At 41.2% G+C, this 22117-nt stretch overlaps 1 protein-coding gene and 1 pseudogene across 1 annotated transcript; both read left to right on the top strand.

Moving 5' to 3' along the window:
* The first annotated feature begins 1779 nt into the window (after nt 1-1779).
* Nucleotides 1780-2553, top strand: LOC101527613 (putative vomeronasal receptor-like protein 4; annotated as a pseudogene).
* A 5322-nt stretch (nt 2554-7875) lies between these two features.
* LOC131481154 (putative vomeronasal receptor-like protein 4) lies at nt 7876-9205 on the top strand. The gene is made up of 2 exons (XM_058668752.1): nt 7876-7927; nt 8043-9205. Exon 2 carries the CDS (start codon nt 8074-8076, stop codon nt 8977-8979), a length of 906 nt encoding a protein of 301 aa, XP_058524735.1. The 5' UTR covers nt 7876-7927; nt 8043-8073; the 3' UTR covers nt 8980-9205.
* The last annotated feature ends 12912 nt before the right edge of the window (nt 9206-22117 follow it).

Below are 22117 nucleotides of genomic sequence, written 5' to 3'. Positions count from 1 at the left end.
GATAAGTTGGAAGTGGAACATGTAAGACTTAAATTGGCACCTTTATGGTACACCTGCATTGCTGACACTGGCTTAACCCACTATGTCACAATAATAGACTCATGAATGAAATTTCAAAAACCACTGAAACTTTTCTTAAAATTTTAAAAAGAAAACTGGATACTAAACAGAGGCAACACCATATTGAGATGTTTGAATTAGGACAGTGCATTTTAAAGCAACAAAAAAATTCACTGGGTTTGAAGCATACATCCAAAATAAACATGTAAAGTGTGTATGTCAGCTCTATATTGTGAATATCAAGCTGAGAGAATCAGGGGTTTAAGAGTGGCCAGACAAGGACACGAGGACCAGCCTCTCTTCCCTCCCACATACCTATGAGTCTTGACTATAACTTGTTCCTCCTCATGAGAAAACACTGGAGGTCCTAACAAATGTACGGTTAACAGTGATACTCATGAGTTTTCTATTACACGGAATTCTTGGTTTCACACAGAAAGGGATTCTCCTAAAATAGCTGCTTCCATAATGGCCTTGTATTTCATATCTGTCATTCACCTGTGCATGCACAGACAGCAGCTCATGCTCAATTGATTTTGATTTGATCAACTTGCATTGAATATCTTTTTGTCAGCACAGAGCCAGGTTGCCTAGGCTCTGCATACAAAATGAAACCTCTCTGGATTTCCATAGCCAGGTGCTGGAAGAAAAGTGAAAAGGAGACAGTGATGGCACAATCCAGTAGGTCCAGTAAGGGTTTCTTAGGCAAGAGGAATAGCTAGCTTGTTGACAGATGGGTATCCGTTGTGGACAAAGTACCTGACAACAAGTGAGGGAGTTTGGATAGAACATATATCCATGCCTGCATCATAACGCGAATGCCTAGATTTAATTCGTTTGAAAGTGTTCAGTGTACTTTAGTAGTGCAGTGTAAGTTTGATAAGAAAGTAAGGAGGCTACTGAAGAAAACTTAAGATGAAAAGGAGAAGAAACATGCTTGAACTAATGGGAAAAGAAGTCATGAGGTATGAGTTCAAATAAACCGATTTCTGCTTTGAATGTCACCAAGGCAACAAATAGATGGAAAAACCTGGAGAGAGAATGATGAGCTATGCAAATACTTCACCAACCATGGCTTAGATATTAAGATGCCATTTCTGGCTGAGAAGGTGGTAAGATAAGACAATATTCAGGGAGAGCATCAGTAGGACATTGGTTTTGTCTGAGTGGCTTTAAACCGATTTTGAAAATGGGATTTGGAGTTAAAGGATTATAGAGGGAGTTACAGGAAGAAATAGGATCATGTAGTAGAAATAAGTGGGTCAGATATGTATCTATTTCTTTGAGGCTGTGAGATGAGGGAATGACTTTGCATTACCTAGGGACCCAGGCAGAAAGGACATGGTAGCTTAGCTTGCACTTCCATGTCAGTTGCAATTGGTCCAGCTCATGTGGTAAAAGGGAGAGAGGAAGAGGAAGAGGAAGAGAGAGAGAGAGAAGAGAGAGAGAGAGAGAGAGAGTTTCCTATTAGAGGTTGATGGATATTTTCTTTGGACAACTCTGCATATAAAGTGCGAACCGTGAAACACCTGCAGACCACACTCAGCACAATCTGAGAGTGAACAGAGGTCACTAAAGCACATGTAATAGGGAACTCACAGTGCTCACAACATGGCAGAGATGACTGATCATGTCAGGGAGGTGATCTTCCTTTCTCTCACTGGACCTGGCATCGGATGGAATTAATTTCTGTTTGTGAAGCATAGCCACATGATTACCATGGGTCCTGAGAAAAAACCCACAGACATTAATATTATGACACTTTGTGACAGAGTAATCTCTGGCATATTATCAGCTTTTCTTTTCAGTAACTTCCTACGCAATATTATTTGTAAAACTGTGATTTAACTGAATAGGGTGCCTCGAAGTCTCTCCATCTGCACCACCTGCCTCCTCAGTGTAGTGCAGGCCATCACCATCAGTCCCAGGAACAACTTGTAGAGAAAGCTCAAACCACACACTGCATGGCAGGTTCTTCCCTACCTCCTCTTCTTCTGGTCTTTAGCTTTCTCATAAGTTCTAACTTACTCCACTATATCACAGCAGTCAACAGTATGAATTATGTCTAGTGCTAGAATGAATATTGGGAATTGCTACATGCTGCCAGCTCCACAAATGGTCAGATGGCTCGTCCTCTGTCTCATGGCTCTTTGAGACCTCACCTTTCAGAGTATCATGGGATGGAGCAGTCTGTACATGGGTCTACATCTGTACAAACATCACAAACGAGTCTTCTACCTCTAGAGCTCCAGGTGTGCCAAATGTCCCAGCCCAGAGATCAGAGCTACTCAGAGTACTCTTATTCTCATGACCTGTTTCCTGTTTTTTATCAGACAGATTTCATTTTTCTCCTTCTATTTTGGTTCCACATTAGCAAGTGATTCCACATCATTAAGTACTAAGTTGTTTCTGGATCTAGGTTATGCTAATTTTAGCCCCTTTGTCCTGATTGGCAGGTATTCTAACTTGGTCAACTGTTGGTATACTTACTGAGAAGTGGGAAAAGTACTTTCCATAGCAAATGCTCCAGTTAAGGAAGGCATCACTTACTGATTTTTATATGCAGCACAATTTAAACATGTCATATATGAATAGTGTTCTTAAGATGCAAGCAAAAACAAAGTCAAAACTGATAAGTGTTAACTCCTGGAGAGAAAATTCAGAGTACAATACAATTGTGATGATTGGAAGCATGGGGGGAGAAAGACAGGAACACCTTGGACTACCAGTGATCTAACTTGATACAATTCAACATGGACTTTGTCACTATACCTCACCACAATATGGGCACAGCACAATATGGACACATTTTAGAAAGTGGGGGTACCTGGCCAAGTACTTTTTGTAGTTTTGTGTTCTGCTAGGCATGTTATCATTTTTCACAATTAACTGTGTTATTAGGCTGTCTAAATCTGTTCAATGGCTCATTCTTAAGACACAGTTCTTGCAAATTTTTTTTTTATTATTGCTATTAAGTTATTTTTGTTTGTGCTTGCACAATGATGGATACTTAGTCATCTTTCTTTTGATAATGGAAGGAAAGGAGTGACTTACAAACAGAAAGAAGAGTCAGTTGTGTGAGGAAAAAACAGACTTTGTCTTATTTTTACCAAATGTTTGTCCCGCTTTTATTGTCAAGGAGACCAGACTTAGCCACCCATAAGAGGCCTGAGAGAGATGTGTTAGCCTCCCCCTCCCCTGGGGTCCTCACATAGTGCAAGACAGGAATGCCACTGGACTGGACCACTGTGGGGTGCTGGGTGTGGGGGCTGGGTGTCTCTGCAGGATGACCTGGGTGTCAGGGACCCTGCAAGCAAGTTTGTCCAAAGGAGAAAGACTTTGAGGAGAGAGAAAAGAGGGCAGGCACGTCTCTACCTGTCATCCTAGACTATAAGGCTTGGCTTCTTAGGCTCCTTTCTGTTTGAGAACATCCAACAAAAACAGCCTGAACAAGGGCTCCATCTGGTCAACAGCACCTTGCCTCCTACAACAGCTGCTGGTGAAGCTGCAGAGGATGTGCATGTGTTGGGACATATGTGACCTCAGCTCATCACAGTAGGCAACAATTTACAATAAAACAGGAATATGTGTACATTTCGACTCAGAGATCTTACTTTGTCTAGCAATGAATGCTGTGGCTACTTTCACATGAGATGGGGTCTATGCCAAGGTACATTTCAGTGTCAGTGCTTTCAATGACTGGAAGCAGTGCAAACACGCACCAGAAGGAGACTGGGCCCGGTGCATCCAGGTGTATCATGAAGTGGGATGCTCTGTGGCTTTAAGGGGAATAGGAAGTTCTCCATGTACCAATATGTAGCAAGCCCCACAGGGAAGAATAAGCATTTACAAATCAAGCCACAGAAACATTTACACATTCGCTGTTGTTTATACTGAGAAGGAAAAATATGACTTGCATATTTCTAAGAGACAATATATATATTTGTGAGCAAGGTATATGGGACAAAGGTTTTCTTTTTTTTTTCCATCGGTGTCAACTGCATTGGAAGAGGAGGGGGGCTGTTAATGGCTGCTAAACTACATCAGCATCAGTAGATAGGGGCTGGTTATTTGATGGCACTTTTGAGATTCTAATGTTCATAGAAATGCTCTGAGGGTATTACTTCCGTGGATTTGCTAGTTCTGAGACATTGTCTGCTATGCTGTTCCAGAGTTGAGAAAATCTTTCCAAGGTCTGTTGACTTAGTGCATCCACAGACCCAAAGAAATGTTGCAAAATTTGGCCAGGAGAGTGGGGCAACCTGTTGTGCTTTCCATCTTCTGATCAGGCAATTGATATTCTTTGCTGGCCTAAATGAGCTTGCTATCATGTTGTTTGTTTGCATCTGGGCATGCTGTACACTGCACAGGTATTAGCAACTGAGGTTGCCCAATACTGTCACATGACTGCAAAGTCAGACCACACATCCTGTGATTTGCCCTGTGGCCAGGGTCTGAGTTTGGGAGTTTCATTGGGGAGTCCCCCAAGAAATGGCATTTGGGGAGACCTCGGGCTTGACTCTTATATGCACCAGCCAGTGCAGGGTCAAGTTCAATCCATCACCTGCACTAGCCAATACATATACAGGTGGATGCAGATGCCTGATCAGTTCTGCACCAGCCCCAACTTTCATGTGAAGTGATGGGTGCTACAACCTAGCCCAGCCCAGCCTGCCACATTTACAGGCCTCACACATGCCAGTGTGCACTTTGGCTCAGTTTGGGCCACCCCCAACTACCTCCACCAAACCCACCCCAACCCTCGACTCAGCCCACAGGCCAGCCATAGGTGCTACAGCACTGCCAGGGAAGTCCTTGAAGTTTCCCTACTAGGTCCACTCTGAACTTTGTGTCTTGCTTGTACTGGCAAGAGCTGTGACTCTGCTTGGCATGATCTTCTTTGCATGTGCCAGGAGCAGAAATTTAGGATCACCCCTCTTCCGGACATGACAACCCAAGGCCAATTCTGATTCTAACTTTCTGTGGCCTTCTGTGGCCATCACAGAGTGCTTCTAAGATGTTCCAAGAAGGATATTTGAAGATGCCTTTTTGGTAGAGTATGAAATAAAGCTACTTTAGGGCCCGGCGGCGTGGCCTAGTGGCTAAAGTCCTCACCTTGAGTGCCCCGGGATTCCGTATGGGCGCCGGTTCTAATCCCGGCAGCTCCACTTCCCATCCAGCTCCCTGCTTGTGGCCTGGTAAAGCAGTCGAGGACAGCCCAAAGCTTTGGGACCCTGCACCCGTGTGGGAGACCCGGAAGAGGTTCCTGGTTCCCGGCTTCAGATCGGCTTACAACGGCCGTTGCGGCTCACTTGGGGAGTGAAACATCGGATGGAAGATCTTCCTCTCTGTCTCTCCTCCTCTCTGTATATCTGGCTTTCCAATAATAATAAATCTTTAAAAAAAAAAAAGAAATAAAGCTACTTTAAGGCGGAAACATGCATACTCACAACTACTACAAAATTTGTGAACCTCTCTTTCCTGTCATTTTCTAAGCTGTTTCAGATGAGAGATACAACACTGCCCCCAAGATACCTTGTCAGTACAATGCTACTGGAAATTTGCCTGCCCAGAATGCAGGTTGACAGATACAGGTAGTTGATTTTAGCGGTTAAGCAAAAATAAACTACTAGAAAATTCTCATTTTCCCAATGCACACAGTGATGGGTAACTGATTTTTGGGAACCCCCGTGAAGAAATAATGTCCCAAAACTCTGCTCTTAGGGACAGAAGATGTGCAGCTGCATTTTGCTTATCTTTACTATTCTCTGTGTGTGACTGAATTACAGGAGGTTAAGATATATCAGCAGAAATGTAGAGATTGTGAAAATTGATGTAAGTTGTACAGTTAATCAACGCAAAATCTTGCTGTTGCAGTTTTCAGAAAAAAAGAAATACATGCCTAAAGCAAATTTGAGAAAGTGACCACTTCTGATGCTTTTCTCGAGTTGGCTCACGAGCTTTAGTGGTGAGTAGAAGTGATATCATATCATAATCAAGTCCAACTTGCCTGGACCCTCTGAGATCTGCTCATCATCAAGTTGCCTTTGGCTCTTTAGCACAGGTTCAGTGTAATGAGGATCAGGATGTTTCTGGACTCAACAGTCAATGGCTAAGCAAAGGAGAGGGCAGAGCTGACCCCAGGGACGACAGCATGCAGGAAGAGCCAAACCTAAGCCAGACTGCTCATACCAGTGAGGCTGAGAGTGTGTGTGTGTGCAGCAGGGAGAGTTGGCTTTAACTGTGGAAGGAATGCTTTTCGAAGTAGGGCTGGTCAGGGCCAGGCTGAAAGAGGAAAATTCTCAGTTCCCTTGTGTCTGACCCTGGAGGGAGGCTCTGTGCAGCAGCAACATTGTCTCCTTGAGCCTGAGGCTGCTCCATTTCCCAGGCATGAGGGAGGCTGGGGGCATCAAGCAGCCATGGGCTTTCTGGAGGGGGACCTCTTCCTTTCACAGGCTCCTGGCTTTCTGCATCTTCCCTTCCCTGCACTGGTATTCGGAATTTTTTTTTTTTTTTTTTTTGGTTTCACTTCAGAGTCTCTTTCTTCTTTTGTCCCTCATTCATTTCAGTGTGAAATAGTTTGGGCTATATTTTTTTATTAAATTAGGATACTTTTTAGACTCACAATATGACATAGTACCTAGGCATAGAGAACTGATCAAATGTGACCACTGATATGAGAACACATAATGACAAAGATAATTTTATTTGGAAAATCAGTCTCTTCATTTCTAGGGATTGACGTGAGCAATGCATAGACCAGTCCATTTACTTCTCACAGTGTACCTGGCCGGTATAGAGCACCATCCTGTTACAGATCACATTTTATGTCTGAAGGACGGCATGTCATAGTTGCAGGGCTATATATGGCAATGCTGTTTAGAGAGATGAAAAGTATGTATAAGGTACAGGAAAACAAAACAGAGCAATCAGACAAACATTTCCTCTCATCCCCTGGAATGCTAAAGCAGAGCAGAATCCTCACCTCCACCACCTCCACCTCAGGCAAGGGGCCTTTCTTCCTCCCCTACCTCCCCCGCCCTATCTCATATTAGTTTCTAGACAATGGGTTTGAAAAAGACAAATGCAATTCTGAGACGCTACCACTCATGTTACATATACATATGATTCTTAAGTGTAGCTTTTACTTAAAATTGACATGCAGTAATTGTACTTACTGATGGGATTCAGTATGATATTTTAGTACCAAAATACAAAGTGTAATGATGAGAAACTGATAACTATGGTATTCAAATAATTAAGTTTCATTTCTGTGGCTGGGGAACATTTAGCGTTCTCTCTACTGACAACACAGAAACATACAATGAATTGTTGTTCATCATACATATCCTGCTGGGCTATAGAACAGCAGCTGCATCCTTCCCTCCACTAACTTTCCTCTTTCCACCCTATGCATTTACACCCTGTAGTAACCATTTGTTTGGATTTCTTGTACATGATTATATTTTCATTCCCACAGATAAGTGGGGACAGGTGATGTATGTCTTTCTGTACTTGGCTGATTTCCCAGTGCTCACTGGAAGGCTAGTATGGAGGATGTACCTGGCACACCAGCACAGTCCAGATGGCTAAGGTGCTGAGTGTCAGCAGTGAACAGGAATGGTCTTAGGGTCATGGTTTAGAACTGACAAAGGGGTGTTATCACTTAAAGTTTTCTGGGAAAAGTTCTTCAAGTAATTTTCCATCTAGGGAATACTTAAAAGGCTCTTGTGGAAAGGCAGGAAGATGCACTAACACAGATGTCATGTTTCAGTTGCAACTTTTACCATCCCTGTTTCAACAGAACCAGCACACAAAAAAGGAGATCAAGTAGGAGATGAGAGAGCCTCTAAGAATGACCAGTGAGGTATGAACATGTATGTGCATCCCAACATGTATGTGCATCGTCACTGCTCTGGAATACGCAGAGAAGATCCACACACCTGAAATTTGCCATGTTACCTTTTTGTTTTCCTTAAAAGGTTTCTTTAGTCCAGTTCCTGAAGTCAGAAGATGACCTGGAGTGACCTCATCCAGAGAATAATCATCCTTTCTCTCACTGGCCCTGGAGTGGTGGGGAACGTCCTCATAGTTGTGAGACATGCACACACTTTGATCATGGGTCCTGTGAAAAAATCCACAGACCTTATTCTCATCCATTTGGCTTTTTCAAATATTATCATCATCTGTACCACAGGAGTGAGAGACATAATCACAGTCATTTATATCAGTAACTTCCTACTAGGTGACATTCTTTGTAAAACTGTGTTTTACTTGAACAGGGTTGCTCGAAGTCTCTCAATCTGCACTACCTGCTTCCTCAGTGTAGTCCAGGCCATCACCATCAGTCCCAGGAACAACTTGTGGAGAAAGCTCAAACCACACACTGTATGGCAGGTTCTTCCCTACCTCCTCATCTTCTGGGTCTTTAGCTTCCTCATCAGTTCTAACTTACTCCACTATATCGCAGCAGTCAACAGCATGAATAAATCTGCAGTTAGGAAACATGTTGAGCATTGTTACATACTGCCAGCTCCACAAATAATCAAATGGCTCGTCCTCTGCTTCATGACTCTTCGAGACCTCACCTTTCAGAGTATCATGGGATGGAGCAGTCTGTACATGGGTCTACATCTGTACAAACATCACAAACAAGTCTTCTACCTCCAGAGCTCCAGGTGTACCAAATATCCCAGCCCAGAGATCAGAGCTACTCAGAGTATTCTCATTTTCATGACCTGTTTCCTGTTCTTTTATTGGGCAGATTTCATTTTTTCCTTCTACATAGGGTTCACTCTGACACAGTTTTTCACACTATCCAATGTTAAACTATTTCCAGAATTTGGTTTTGCCAGTCTCAGTCCCTGTGTCCTGATTGGCAGAGAATTCCACCTTGCTAAATGCTGGAGTGCTCACTGAGGGGTGCAAGATGCAGCTTCTCTGCTACCTTTTCTAGTCACTTAAACTATATTTCTAGAAACTGCCTGTCCTTGACTGCATGAAGTACTAATTCATTGAGGTCTATACAAATAGACGTGGTTTCTAGAAGGAGCCTCATACTAGGCAATCTAAGCGTATTCAGATGTTTTGGGAACCTAGAAAGAGAGTCTTCCTTTGCCTTCAATTTGCCATTCCTGACACATGGTTTTATGTTCTGTTTACTTGGGTTTCGCTTGATTTTGTTCTTTCAAAACCAGATTTACAGGACAAGGCGAGTGCAGTTGCTGTACAAAAATGTACAAGAAAAGTATGATTATCATAAATCATCAAAAATAAAAATATATCAGATAAGAATGCAATAAACATGGAAGTCAAAAAAGTTCTGTTCACACCCAAGTTTTTTGCAAATGTCTTTAATCTGAATATTCCACAAGAAAAAAAGTGTATTTTTATTGCTTCAACACACTTCAAAAATTAATCCTTTTAATCATTACATTCGCCTTGTACATTTGCCTCAATGCTGTGCAGACATGATCACTACCAATTCTAGCGTTTGTCTTTACTTCAAATGAAATCCTATATGTGTAAGACAATAATTTCCCAAGTTTTCCTTCCCCTGTCACCTGTCCATTTCCGTTTCTTTCATTTCTCTGCATTGGATTATTTTCACCTCACAAACATCTTAATGCAATGGTTAAAAATGAGCCCATGGAATGTGATGGAGAGGAGCTTAAGTCACCTGGTTGAGACTTACTAGCCTGAAACCTTGAGTTTTATTGTTGTTGTTATTACTATTATTATTGAATGTGCAATGCAGAGAGCTATCATTTTCACAGCCCAAATGACAATAAAAGTCAGGTTTGGGCTAAGCAGAAGTCAGGTGCTAGGGACTCCATCACGATGTCTCTCACATGGATTCTGGGGCCCAGATACTTGGGCCTTCCTCCTGTACATTTTCAGAAGCATAAGATGGGTGAAAAAACGCATAGCCAGGAATCAAAACTACTGATACAGAATCTGGACATCACAGGTGGCAGCTGCACCCACTGTGCCAGTCTCATTTATCTAAGGCAAAAATAGTCTCTCCTTTCAAGATAATATTAAACTGCAGACATATGTATATTGATTAATGTATAGGCATTTGTTTCCTTCTTCTGGCTCTAGTGGTCACTACTTCAATAAATGCTACTCTAGAAGTGCCTGCTCAAGTGTCTTGCTTTCCCTGGTTTGAGTGGATACCCATGGGTGGAATTGCTGGAGCATGGGCTCATTCTGTCTAACATATGAAAAACATCAATGTTAAAATTGTTTATTAGTTGCTGAAGAAGCAGCACTGCAGATGAGCATGTTTAACAGCAGCATCCTCTATGGTGTGCAAGTTGAAACCCCCTCATTGCATCACACCTACCACAGGTCATCCTCATTTTTCCTGTCCCAATCTCTGTCTTCCCAGTGCAGCCTCGGCACCTGAGCTGTGGACACAAGCTCCCTCCCTGTCTCCAACCCCGCCTCTCCAATTCCGTGTCATGTCAACCTCAGCACTTTGTTGGACACTCCAGCAAGACTGTACTGCATCTGAATCCTACCTTAGCTTTATTTTCCTCAAAGGCCCACACAAAGAGATCACAATATGCATCTCCTGGTATGGATTCTGCACAATGAATCTCTACAGGGCACTTCAGTTTCCTACAGCCTCATCACCTCTGGCTCCTCTTTGTGGGGTTGCATTTCCAGATTTGGATCCTGCTCCTCATCTTTGAGATCCTCCTTTTCCTGTCCTGAGTTGGTCCCTGGCTCCATTTTCTGGTCTGCTCATCTTAGGTTGTGCTGTGTTGCTTGGTCCACTTCAGCTCTGTGCCAGCCCACCCGTATGAGTAACTGAAGGGGAGGACATGGTCCCTGAACAGCGTTGATGACCCTTCTGTCATGAAAGTCCTGCTCATGTCCATCCCCCTACAGGAACCCTCTTTCTAAGGACACATGACCATGAGACTGCTGCCTCTGGATCCTCTCTGACACTGAAGAAAGAGATTTACACCATCGTCTGCCCTCCAGTCACAAATAGAACTGCCTTCTCTGTGGTCTTGCTATGCACTCCTGGAGGAAATTCAAAGGGCTTCAAGATCTACTTTCAGTAGATCTTTCTGAAGGGCAGTCTGGGTCTGAGACACAGACTCCTCTTCCTCCTCTTCCTCTGGGAGGACCCTTCCTTAGACACACATGAGTCTCACAGCTCTGTTTTATAAGCTCCTCCATCATGTTTTCCTCAGTGATGGCCTGTGCCACTCTCCCCAAATTTCTTCTTCAGATCAACCTCTTCCCACCCAGGCCCACAGTCACTGGCTTCCTCTTCACAATGCTCACCATCCACACTAGCCTCCTGCTTTCCAATTAGCTGGGTATGACATTGCACTGACATTCAGCATCCTCTCCCTTCCTGCCCAGCAATTCAGATAGAATTGTGGACAGGATTCTGGAATCCTTGTGTAGGGAAGCCTGTGAAGTATAGTGGGCATCTATAGTGCCCAAAGAATTTTGTTAACTTTGAAAATTAAGCTCATCTTATGGTTCCATTTTGCACACCCTGTGCAAAACCAGTCACTCTGAGGTGGCGGCATTGATAAAATGTCTTCTACCACCTAGTGGCATTTGTACCCTGGGAAGACTGTCTGGCTAAAATCTTCTGGCTTGGACAGCTTATATATTCAGTCAGCATTTTGGTCAGGAAGAGGAAAAGGACTATAATCCAGGAAATAAGACTGCATTTATTTGTGTACAGATTCCTTAGGTAAACAAAAAGTTTTTTTTTTTTTTAGAATTTCCTGATAACTATTTGAACATATTGGCAAATTTTACTACTTGGCCACTAATAAAAGTAAACAAAGGGTCAGGAGTTCCAATGTGAGTGATGGTAGAGGCTCTACCATGAACTCGAGTTTGCAATTAGGAAATTTCTTATGTAACAATAATAAATGCATATGCACCAAATACAAGAGCACCTAGATAGGTGAAACAATTACTGATGGACCTAAGGAGAAATACAGATGCCAATAAAATGGTACTAGGAGACATTAACACCCCATTAACACCAATAAACAAATCAAAAAGACAAAAACTCTGCAAAGAAGTAACAGATTTCACACAGATAATAGAACAAATTGACTTAATGCATATGTACAGAACCTTCTATTCCACAGATACTGAATATACATTCTTTTCAGCTCCACATGCAAGTTTCTTTAGGACAGACCACATGATAAGTCACAAAAACAAGCCTCACCAACTTTTAGAAAAAAAAAAAAAATGGAACTCATAGTAGGCATCTTCTCAGACCACTATGGAGTAAACTAGAGATCAATAAATGAAAGGCTCCAGAAATCTGTAAAGTCTTGGAGATGAACAACATGCCACTGAAAGAACATTGGGTCAGAGACAAAGTTAAAGATGAAATAAAAAAATGAAAACAAAACCAAAACATAACAGAACCTGTGGGATTATGTCAAGACAGTGTTAGGGGGTAAATTTATTAGAGTTGGTGCCTATATTAGGGATCAAGAAAAACACCAAGTAAATGAGCTAAATATAAAGCTGAATAAAATGTAAAACAACAGCAAAAAATTCTGAAGAACAACAGGAAAAAAAAAAACACTCGAAATAAGAGAAGTCCCTGATGCTAAAGAATATGAATAAGGGTGGATCCGGGGTGAGATCAGAGGTTAGAGCAGCATTATTTTTCAAGCTGCAAGAACACCCTTGAGTGGGTGGAGAGGTAGTGTTCTGGTTCCTGGTCTTTCCTTCATTTGCTGTGTGAATGCCTCCTCACAACCAATACGCACACTTGGCACACAAAAGATTCTGGAAAGGACAGAATATCCCTTTGAGATAAATCTGATTTTCTATTCATTGTGAATGAGGAAATCCAGACACAGATTGGTAAAGTTGTCCCAGACACGCAGAAAACTTCCCCCCACTCATTCAGGAATCATAAGAGTTCGCAGATAATCCTCAGAGCTGATGCCATGGGGAGATACTGGTGGCTCTCCAGGTCTCGGTTTAAGTCTATGTCAACTGCTGCCCATGCAGCCAAGGATCAGACACAAGAGTATATTGTGTCTATGCCTGTTTTAGAAGGTTTCAACATGCCAAGACCAACATTGAAAAAGAAAAACAGTTTCATCACTGATCAGACTGAGCATAAAGGCATCTCTTCCAGGCTCCAGAGTGGCTTTGAGACTTGACAGAGTACAGTCTCTTCTACACCACACCATGCACTTCTTTCCCAGTCAGTTCTGCCATCTCTATTTGTCACTGCAGGTGTCCCTGATGCCACAGAGCCCTGGACTCAAGACTGCACTCAATCCTTGTTTTTATTCCGAATCCTGTCCCTAAAACATCAGTCAAGACAGGACAGATGCCTGCCTTCCCCAGAGCTTCCATAGAAAATACCACAGTTTCCTCCAATCTCATCTCAGATTCTCTTTCATTCACTAGAATAATGATGCCAGTTTTGTTAGACTTTAGGTTTATTTCTAGATTGAATGTCTCTTGAAAAATATTCTCTAGGGTGCAGCCAATTGCTATCTCAGTATTTGAATCCCGTTTTTCTTTTTCCCCATCATCTCCTTAATTTATATTTCCTTTAAAACAGGCTGCTGATTCAATTTGCAAATTCTGCATTAGGAGGTCTGGGGTGGCCATAGAACGTCTGCATTTTAGCATGTTCCTGGTTGATACTAGTGACTGTGGAAGCAGGACCACAACTCAAAGCCTCATCTTCTAAGATCACTTATATATTGATATATACTTATATGTGTGCAGTGTCGATTACTTTAGAACTGTATAAATAATTTATATGTAATCTATATTAAAGTTCTAGAGTAATTGACACCCAACACCCTAGGAACTAAGAAATACACCTGTGGGATGTCCTGCCCACTCCCGTAATACCACTGCCTGCATATACTGCTGCAGACCAGGTAAGCGTGTTTCTTATACACTGTGGACAGTGACCAGCAGGGAAGAAATCTGTCGGGATTTACATTGTGAGGATCAAGTCTAACCAACACCCATTCAACAATCCAAGTCTCACCCCTCATTCAAACTTCTTTTCCAGTGAAACTCTATTAAAATAATTATTGCAAATGTACTGTTGTCAGTGCAAGGACATGAGAAATATGAGAAAACAAAATAGTATGACATGTCTAAGAGCTAATTGTTCTCTAGAGATCGACACCAATCTGTTAGAAATCTAGGAATGTCCTGAAAAAGAACTTAGAGTAATGATCATAAGACAAATGAGATGCTACAGACTACAGAGAAACAGATAAAAGAAGTGATGAACTGGAAGCCGACACTGTGATTGGGAACGGGAGCATGCTCAGCTGCAGATTAACCAGCCACACCGCACTGCCTGCTCATGGAATTCTAATCTTAACACACCTTTCTAGGCAATTCCCCAAGACCTTGTCCTTCCTTCTTGTAAGGAACCTTGATCATAAAACTGCAATTTTGATGACCCTGTTACTGTTATTCTTAAAACGTGGTCTTTAACTCCTAAATCCATGTTTATCTTCTTCTGCAGGGCACAACCGCTGGTTCTATTTGTATCTATCCACTGGGTACACTAGACTTAATTCCTGCTTCTATTATTAACTACATGTTAATTTTGACAAATAATGCAGAGATTTAGGATCTAGATGATGACAAGTAATACAGAGTTCAAGGAGTAGAATTAAGGAATCTGAGTTCACACTTTATTTCTATCAAAGTGTATACCTAAATAAAACTATAGACTCTAAATTTAATCAGTCCCATTGGAACAACAATATGAGTGGCATGTTAAACACATGCTGGAGTAATAGAAGGTATTTAATTAGTTTCCAAATGCATTAAAATTCCCAAATCATATGTGCTTTTCATTGTTTACAGAAAAGAGGGAAATATTTCAGCTAGAATAAGAAAAAAATCAAGACAAAAGACACAAGAATATTTGAAACATATAGAAAAATCAACAAAATTTCATGAGAATCTTATAAAAATGCATTAGAAAAAAGCACTCCATTAGAGGAAGGCTGCGGTAGTATCTTTACTACTAAACTGCAAAATCAGCAAGTAGCCAAATCACCTAGAAATACAATATAACTACATGCAATCTGCAATGAACACAAACTATGTGAATATGCCTCACCTTCAGTAAACTAGCTCTTCTCTGTGGCTTATCTAATACTGCTCCTGCCCTTGCAAATCAACTGAATCTTGGATACACATCACAGATCTGCAGCAAAAGCTTTCATGTTTGAAAGGTACAGGTTGTCAAATACATGGAGAAAATCTCTAAAACAGAGTTCACAGCTAACTGACTTTCAGAATTTATCTGTTTTGACCTACACCTTAATCCAGCGCTGTTCATGTCATTACAAATCTAGCCTAAGGAGCAAAGGTATGTATTTGGACCCAGGGTGACCACCAAGTCATAGGTCAGATACTTGTTAACTATGGAATCATGGACCAATGAATCTACTATCCTGAACCATGGCTGCTTAATTAGTAAGGAGTAATTACGATAATGTATCCTTTTCAACACTGCTGTAATAACCATGAGAAATCACCATTGTTAAGCATATAAGACTGTCTAAGTCAGATTTCATGAATCAATAAATATTTTCTTACCACTGCTTTCCATCACAAGATAGCCTTTGAAAATATTCTGAAAACTTGAGGTAGATTTCTCATTGGGGTTCATTAAGGAAAACATATCACTTCAGGGAGCAAACACATCATGGTGCCTGCTCTGGGAAACAGTGACGAGGACATTCCACAATCTAAGAACAAGGTGCTACCCAACACAAAAAGGCCTTTTGATAAACACTAAATGTAAAAGAAGAAAAATATGATCTTGATTTACAACATTATATGAACCTGACAGTTATTTCCCAGCAAATAGTATTTTCCAGCACAAAAGACAGCAAGATTTTCAAATGACAACATACCATGCAGGTCTAGGCTAACACATGGGATCCATGTGAGATTAAAACATTTTTTTTCTCATTGTATTAAAGGGGGACAACATTTTCTGTCCACCGATTCACTCCCCAAATGTCTGTCACAATGTGGGCTGAACTCAATGGATCTCCCACTTGGGTGGCAGAGATACAGGACTTGAATCTCCATGCTGCTTCCCTGGCTGCTCCCAAGCTCGAAGGTGGTGCTGGGACTCAGAATCAGCACTCCTGTGTTCCAGGAGGCATCTCAGTGGCTGTGCCTAACACCAACCCCAAGAAGTTTTGCTAGTTTGGAAAATCAGCCACACATGCTTTTCTTAGTATCATCTTGTTTGGCATAAAATTATTGCTAAGAATTTGTGCTTTTCTTATACTTCTCTCATTTAATGTATTTTAATACTTTATTCCCAACAGCATTTATTGAACAGACCTTCCCATTTGCCTGGGTTGTCGTTTGTCTTTTTGTCAAAGATTATTTGGCTGTATTTGTGTGGGTGCCCATCTGGTGTTTCTATTCTGCTCCATTGATCTTCTTCTCTATTTTTTTGCCAGTACCAGGCTGTTTTGATAACCACTGCCCTATAGTATGTCCAGAGGTCTGGGACTGTGATTTCCCCCTGCTAACTTCCTGTTCTTGAGAATGGTTCTAGCTATTCATGGTTTTTTGTGTTTCCAGATGAACCTTTGAATCATTGTTTCCAGATCTGTGAAGAATGTTTTGGGCAATTTGATTGGGATTGCGTTGAATGTATATAATGCTTTTGGCAGTATAGACATTTTAATGATATTGATTTTACCTATTCAGGAGCATGGGATGTTACTCCATCTTTTGAGGTCTTGTTCAATTTCTTTTTTAAGCAGTTTGTAGTTTTCTTCAAATAGGTCTCCTACAGTTTTGGTTAGGTTTATTCCCAGATACTTCATACTTTTCTCAGTTATTTTGAAGGGTATCTTGCTGGTTAGGTCTTTTTCCATCTTTGGGCTATTTGCATACACTATGGCTGTTGATTTTTGTTCATTAATTTTGTACCCTGCCACTCTTCCAAACTCTTGTATAAGATCTAGCAGTCTCTGTATTGAGTCTCAAACCAACATGCACTCCTATGTTCATAGCAGCACAATCAGTAATTGCAAAAACATGGAAGCAGCCAAAATGCCCATCAACAGAGGATTGGATAAGAAAGCTATGGTTCATCTACTCCATGGAATACTACTCAGCTATTAAAAAAACAAAATGCAGTTCTTTGTGGCCAAATGGGCCAAACTGGAAACCATAATGCTAAGGGAAATGAGCCAATTCCAAAAGGTTAAATATCACATGTTTGCCTTAATTTAAGATGACACGATGTTATGTATAACATGTTATGTTAGGTTTGTTATATGTTGTGTATAAACTAAAGTTGAAATGTCAATGAGGTGGTCACAGAAGGTGGTTAAGAACTCGCATTTGCTTTTACCATATTGGTTACTCATTACTATGTCAATTAATTCCATAATGATGTAAATTTTTGCTGATGGTATGTTGGAGCTTTTAATTGATCGGGATGATACTCTGCTGGCTCTGTCTTCAGACCAGAGAGGGTATGCCTAAGAAGCCGTTGAACTTGACTGGACAATAAGATGCTGGACTCTATGTTTGGTATATGCTTGCAATGGGGGAATCTCAACTGAACTTGAACTGTGGTTATGCAACAAGATGGAGGAATCCACCATGGTGGGAGGGTTTGGGGAGGGGTGGGGAGAATCCAAGTACCTATGAAGCTGTGTTACATAATACAATGTAATTAATGAATTAAAAATAATAAATAAATTAAAAAATACTTTATTCCATGAACAACTTCTTTTATGATAATGAAAACCTACCTAATTTGCTCCAGTCAATATACATTTCAGTTATAATTAATTCAGCTTTTGCATTAATATGAGATATAGCCAGTATCAAGTCCTAGGCTTTTTTTTTATTGTTCAGTGGTTTCTGGATTTCTGATTAAGCTCCATAACTTGTGTTTTCAACAAGCAATGGAAGATTACTTTGTGAAACTTGGCAGCACATTTTCAGATTTATAATGACAAATCTTTGTGTAGTACTTCCAATGTTCTCAAGAGTAAAGGAAAAATGGTAAACAAAATAATGTGAAAATTGTTATCCATATTTTGTTTATGTAAAATGGACAAACATACAAATAGCTCACACAGAGCCATCTGAGGACCAGCTTTCCCAGTCACAGGAGTGTCCATGTCTGTGTTACCACCCAACCCTGCAATACCTGGTCCGGGTCACAGTTCGCGAAACCTGCTCTCAACCCTAGGATTCCCATCTCTTCTTGTGAGCATCAGGAGCTGTTGCTTTCTGCCTTCCTGCCCTCATTGTCCGCCATGTGCTTCTTCCAGAGAGCCTCATCTAGGAGGCTGTCCCCGCTCTGTGATTTCATTCCATTTGACATCCTCATCCTCATTGGAGTTAGACACACTCGCCCTCGTTTAAAGGGGAGGCAGAACCTCAATGGCTGAGTCTACCAACGGTTCTCCCAGACTGGTGTAACCAATGCCAGCCAGCCTTGTAGATGAGTTAATGGTCTCACCTGGACATCCCAACAGAAATGCCACACCCAACCTTCTCGCCTCACAATGACTGTTGCTAAGCAACTCTGTTAAATGCATGCACTGTGTCTGTAGAAGGTGAGTTGCTGTGCATGCGCAGATGATTCCTGAGGTCAAGGAGAGCTGGTCCTTATTTGTAAGGCCCACTATGCTCAGCAACTGATTGATTTCAAATGATAGGGACTAGGCTGACTCTCTGAGACATCTTTTGAGAGGATTGCCCTGCAATTTCAGGAAGGTTAAGAGTTTTTTCAGATTGTTCCATATCCTTTTGAGTTTTAGCTGATTTCTACTGTTAGAGTCTGGGCCAAAGCCCCTGGACGTCAGGGTGCGATCTAGTCAACCCCCAGAGAATGACAAAGAGTCTCACTGGTAATGCAAACAGCAAACAGAGTTTATTGTGCCAGCATGCTGGGGTCAGACCGCACTTGGGGCACGCAGGCCAGCCAAGCAGGCGGTCGGACTCCGAACAGTCCAAGACAGTAGCTTATATAGGCCCTTTGGGGCTGGGAAATACATGAAAAGTAACAACTTTAGACATGTTCATTATTTTAGGGCCTTCAGGCACAGGAAGCCTGTTCCGTTCCAATACCCACTATCTTTATGGCTCATCCCATTCTCACACTCTTATCTTCCTCCTGTTTTTGGGACTGAAGAAGAACTGTCCCCTTGCCTTCACAAAGTTGCAAGGCAGCAAAAAACAGATTTATTGCTAAAGCAGAATCCTCCCAAAGTCCAGGCACCTCCTGGCCTAGCAAAGTAGCAGTTGTTCAGTACAAAGGAATCTCACACTGCCCAACAATAACATTTTACCCACACTCTAACACTACAACATTTGAAGAGCTACCATACAACATTGTTTCTGTTGTTCTGGACACAGCATCAGCATCCGTATGGCATCCGTATGTTATTACTTGGAAACTTAAGAAGAGATACTGGTGCACGGCCATATGTAAGCATCTCTGTAGGCTGCGTTCCCCTCTCATTCAGCCCAGTTTCCTTTACATTCATTTGTGCTGTAAACCATCCCCTCCATTTCTTTTCATTATGCACAGTGAACCTTTGTCAATCCATGCTTTATTTTGGAGCATCATGTAATTTACTTTTTTTTTTCTAAAATGATGGTTCATTTGACCTACAGAGTTTATTTTTGACACTGAATCTTGAATGGAAAACCATGAAATCTGCCAGTGGGCAGGGGATGGAGTTGTATTTGGAGCTTAATTACATTCTGTTAGAATTGGTTTTACTGTTTCATTTTCTCTGGATCTGATGGCCTCTAGTTGAAGACACTACTCCACGTGTTAACAGACAATTTGGATCATGGTGGGAAGGACAGAGCTGGAGAGTGGGTGTGTTAAAGTTTTAAAGAGATTTACCCTAATTCAGCCCATAGCCACAGCATTTCAGAAAGAAAGGGAAGGGTTCATTCTGAAGCTGAGGACTGTAGAAATATTTAATTTAACCTGAGACAGTGGCAGCATGGCCATTCTCATGTTGAGCAGGGACCCTTGGCAGTCAGATAAGCACCTGCACCCTAGGACCTGGCCCATCCATCTTCCACTTGACAGCAGGAACAGGCCCTAACCTGACTAGCATTGTAGCCTACTCTGAACTCAGCTTCCTCGTATTGCAGTGATGAGACGGGAGCAAGAGGGATCCAGCAGTTGTTAACACCTTCTATTTCCTTGCGGTGGGGCCCATTGCTGACCAGATCCGTTCTCTAGGTTCAGTTAAAGTATAGTGTTGGCTGTGACCCTCTCTACTGTTAGTTTCAATGGGAATACCCTATTTGATTGGGAGTGGAGATGCATACTTCAATGTATTTGTACTTCCTGGCATACTAGTCTCCATTATACAGTTCCTCCAAATGAATGTTGTAAAGAAGATTTTGAAACTCATTTTCTTCCCTTGCATGTATATTGCCTTTCAACCTGAGAACTCATCGCTTAAACTGAGCCTGATTGTGTAGCAGAATAGTATGAATCTATGAGCCAACCATTTGTTCTCGGTTAAGTGTCAGCATGAGTAAAACCACAGGTATTTAGAACATAGTACACAATTTAAAGGAAACTACATTTTTTAATTAATTTCGATATGATTTAGTTGGCTGTAGGGCCCCTTTTCTGCCTTCACAAGTTCCCTTCCCTCCTTTCTGTTCTCCCTACAAGTCTTAAAATGAGTGTCTTTCATGAGAGAAACTAATTGTCAAATCCCCATTTGAGTGACAGTTCCAAACCTGCCTAAACTTTTTTCCTTAAAAAAGTTTACATAATTAATTAGCGTGGGAAGGGTTGAGGATTAGGGGAAAGTAAGGAGGACATTGTTTCCACATTTTCTTTTTCTTCTTCCTGTATCTGTATCTGGGGGAGGACAGAGATAAGGGGAAAAACCTCACCTTGCCTACCAATTTCCTCAATATCCAGGGTTAAGGATGAGCCACTGAATGTCATCCAAGTGTCCCCGATGTGGAGCATGCTTTGAGGTTTGCTCCAATGGTGTTCCTATATTTGTGATTTTTATGTATATACAGCATATATGAAATGATTGTTTAGTTCAGGGAAACATAACATTTAATGCTGCTAATTTAGCATGAAATAATGAAAAATCTCTACATATAATATTGGTTTCAAAAATGATCATGTGGCTCACATGGGAACATCTCAATATCACATTTTACAACATATGGAAAAGCACTGGCGGTAAGAATATATGTGAGCCAACTCATCTCCAAATCTAGGGGCATCAACTACTGTGAGCAACACCTGAATATCGCATAGTTTGGTTTAAACTTTGCATTTTTTCACTTGTCCAATTTTGCTGTTATTATTGTATGAGAAGGACTGGGATATGCTGAACACTAAAAATCTTGGAGGAATCATCAGTTTTCCAGTTCAGATTTACCTACTACTGTTGGAGTGACTTCAAACCATCTCTGCTGATTTTCTGTATATCTGCTTTGGGAGTTGGCAAAACACACAGAGACTTCAAGGTTCTTCTGTTGAGCTAGTATATACAGAATACATTTCCATCATTTCAGTGTTCTGGATTTCAACAAAACAAAAACATAGAGGAACAGTACAAAGAAAAAGTTTAAGAATTGTAGGGACAGATTCAGCCCAAACAGTTGAAGCTAACCTATCAGAACATAGCCATGGATCTGCTGTTGACACTGCTCCCCTCAGCAGCTGTAACTCTCACACTCAAGTCCATTCCCAGGTGCGATGTCTGTATTATTTTGATATATTCTAAAACCCAACACTATTATTATTTTTCCTTATATCCATGTAGGTATTTGTGCATATACATGATTTTTCAAGTTTTTCCATTTTTAAAACTTTTAATTTCAATAACAGAATTTGAAAATGTGGAATACAAATAATACACAAACTGTGTAAGCTCTTCATAACAAAATATTCCTCTTTATCTCTGGTCTGCGTATATCAGTGTGAAGGTTTTTTTTTGTTTTGTTTTGTTTTTTCTGCTATAGAAACTGCTTGTGAGGGCCCAGCGTA

The sequence above is a fragment of the Ochotona princeps genome, chromosome 1, assembly GCF_030435755.1.
Source record: "Ochotona princeps isolate mOchPri1 chromosome 1, mOchPri1.hap1, whole genome shotgun sequence".
In the NCBI taxonomy this organism is placed as follows: domain Eukaryota; kingdom Metazoa; phylum Chordata; class Mammalia; order Lagomorpha; family Ochotonidae; genus Ochotona; species Ochotona princeps.
This window is presented reverse-complemented; position numbering and strand designations above follow the sequence as displayed.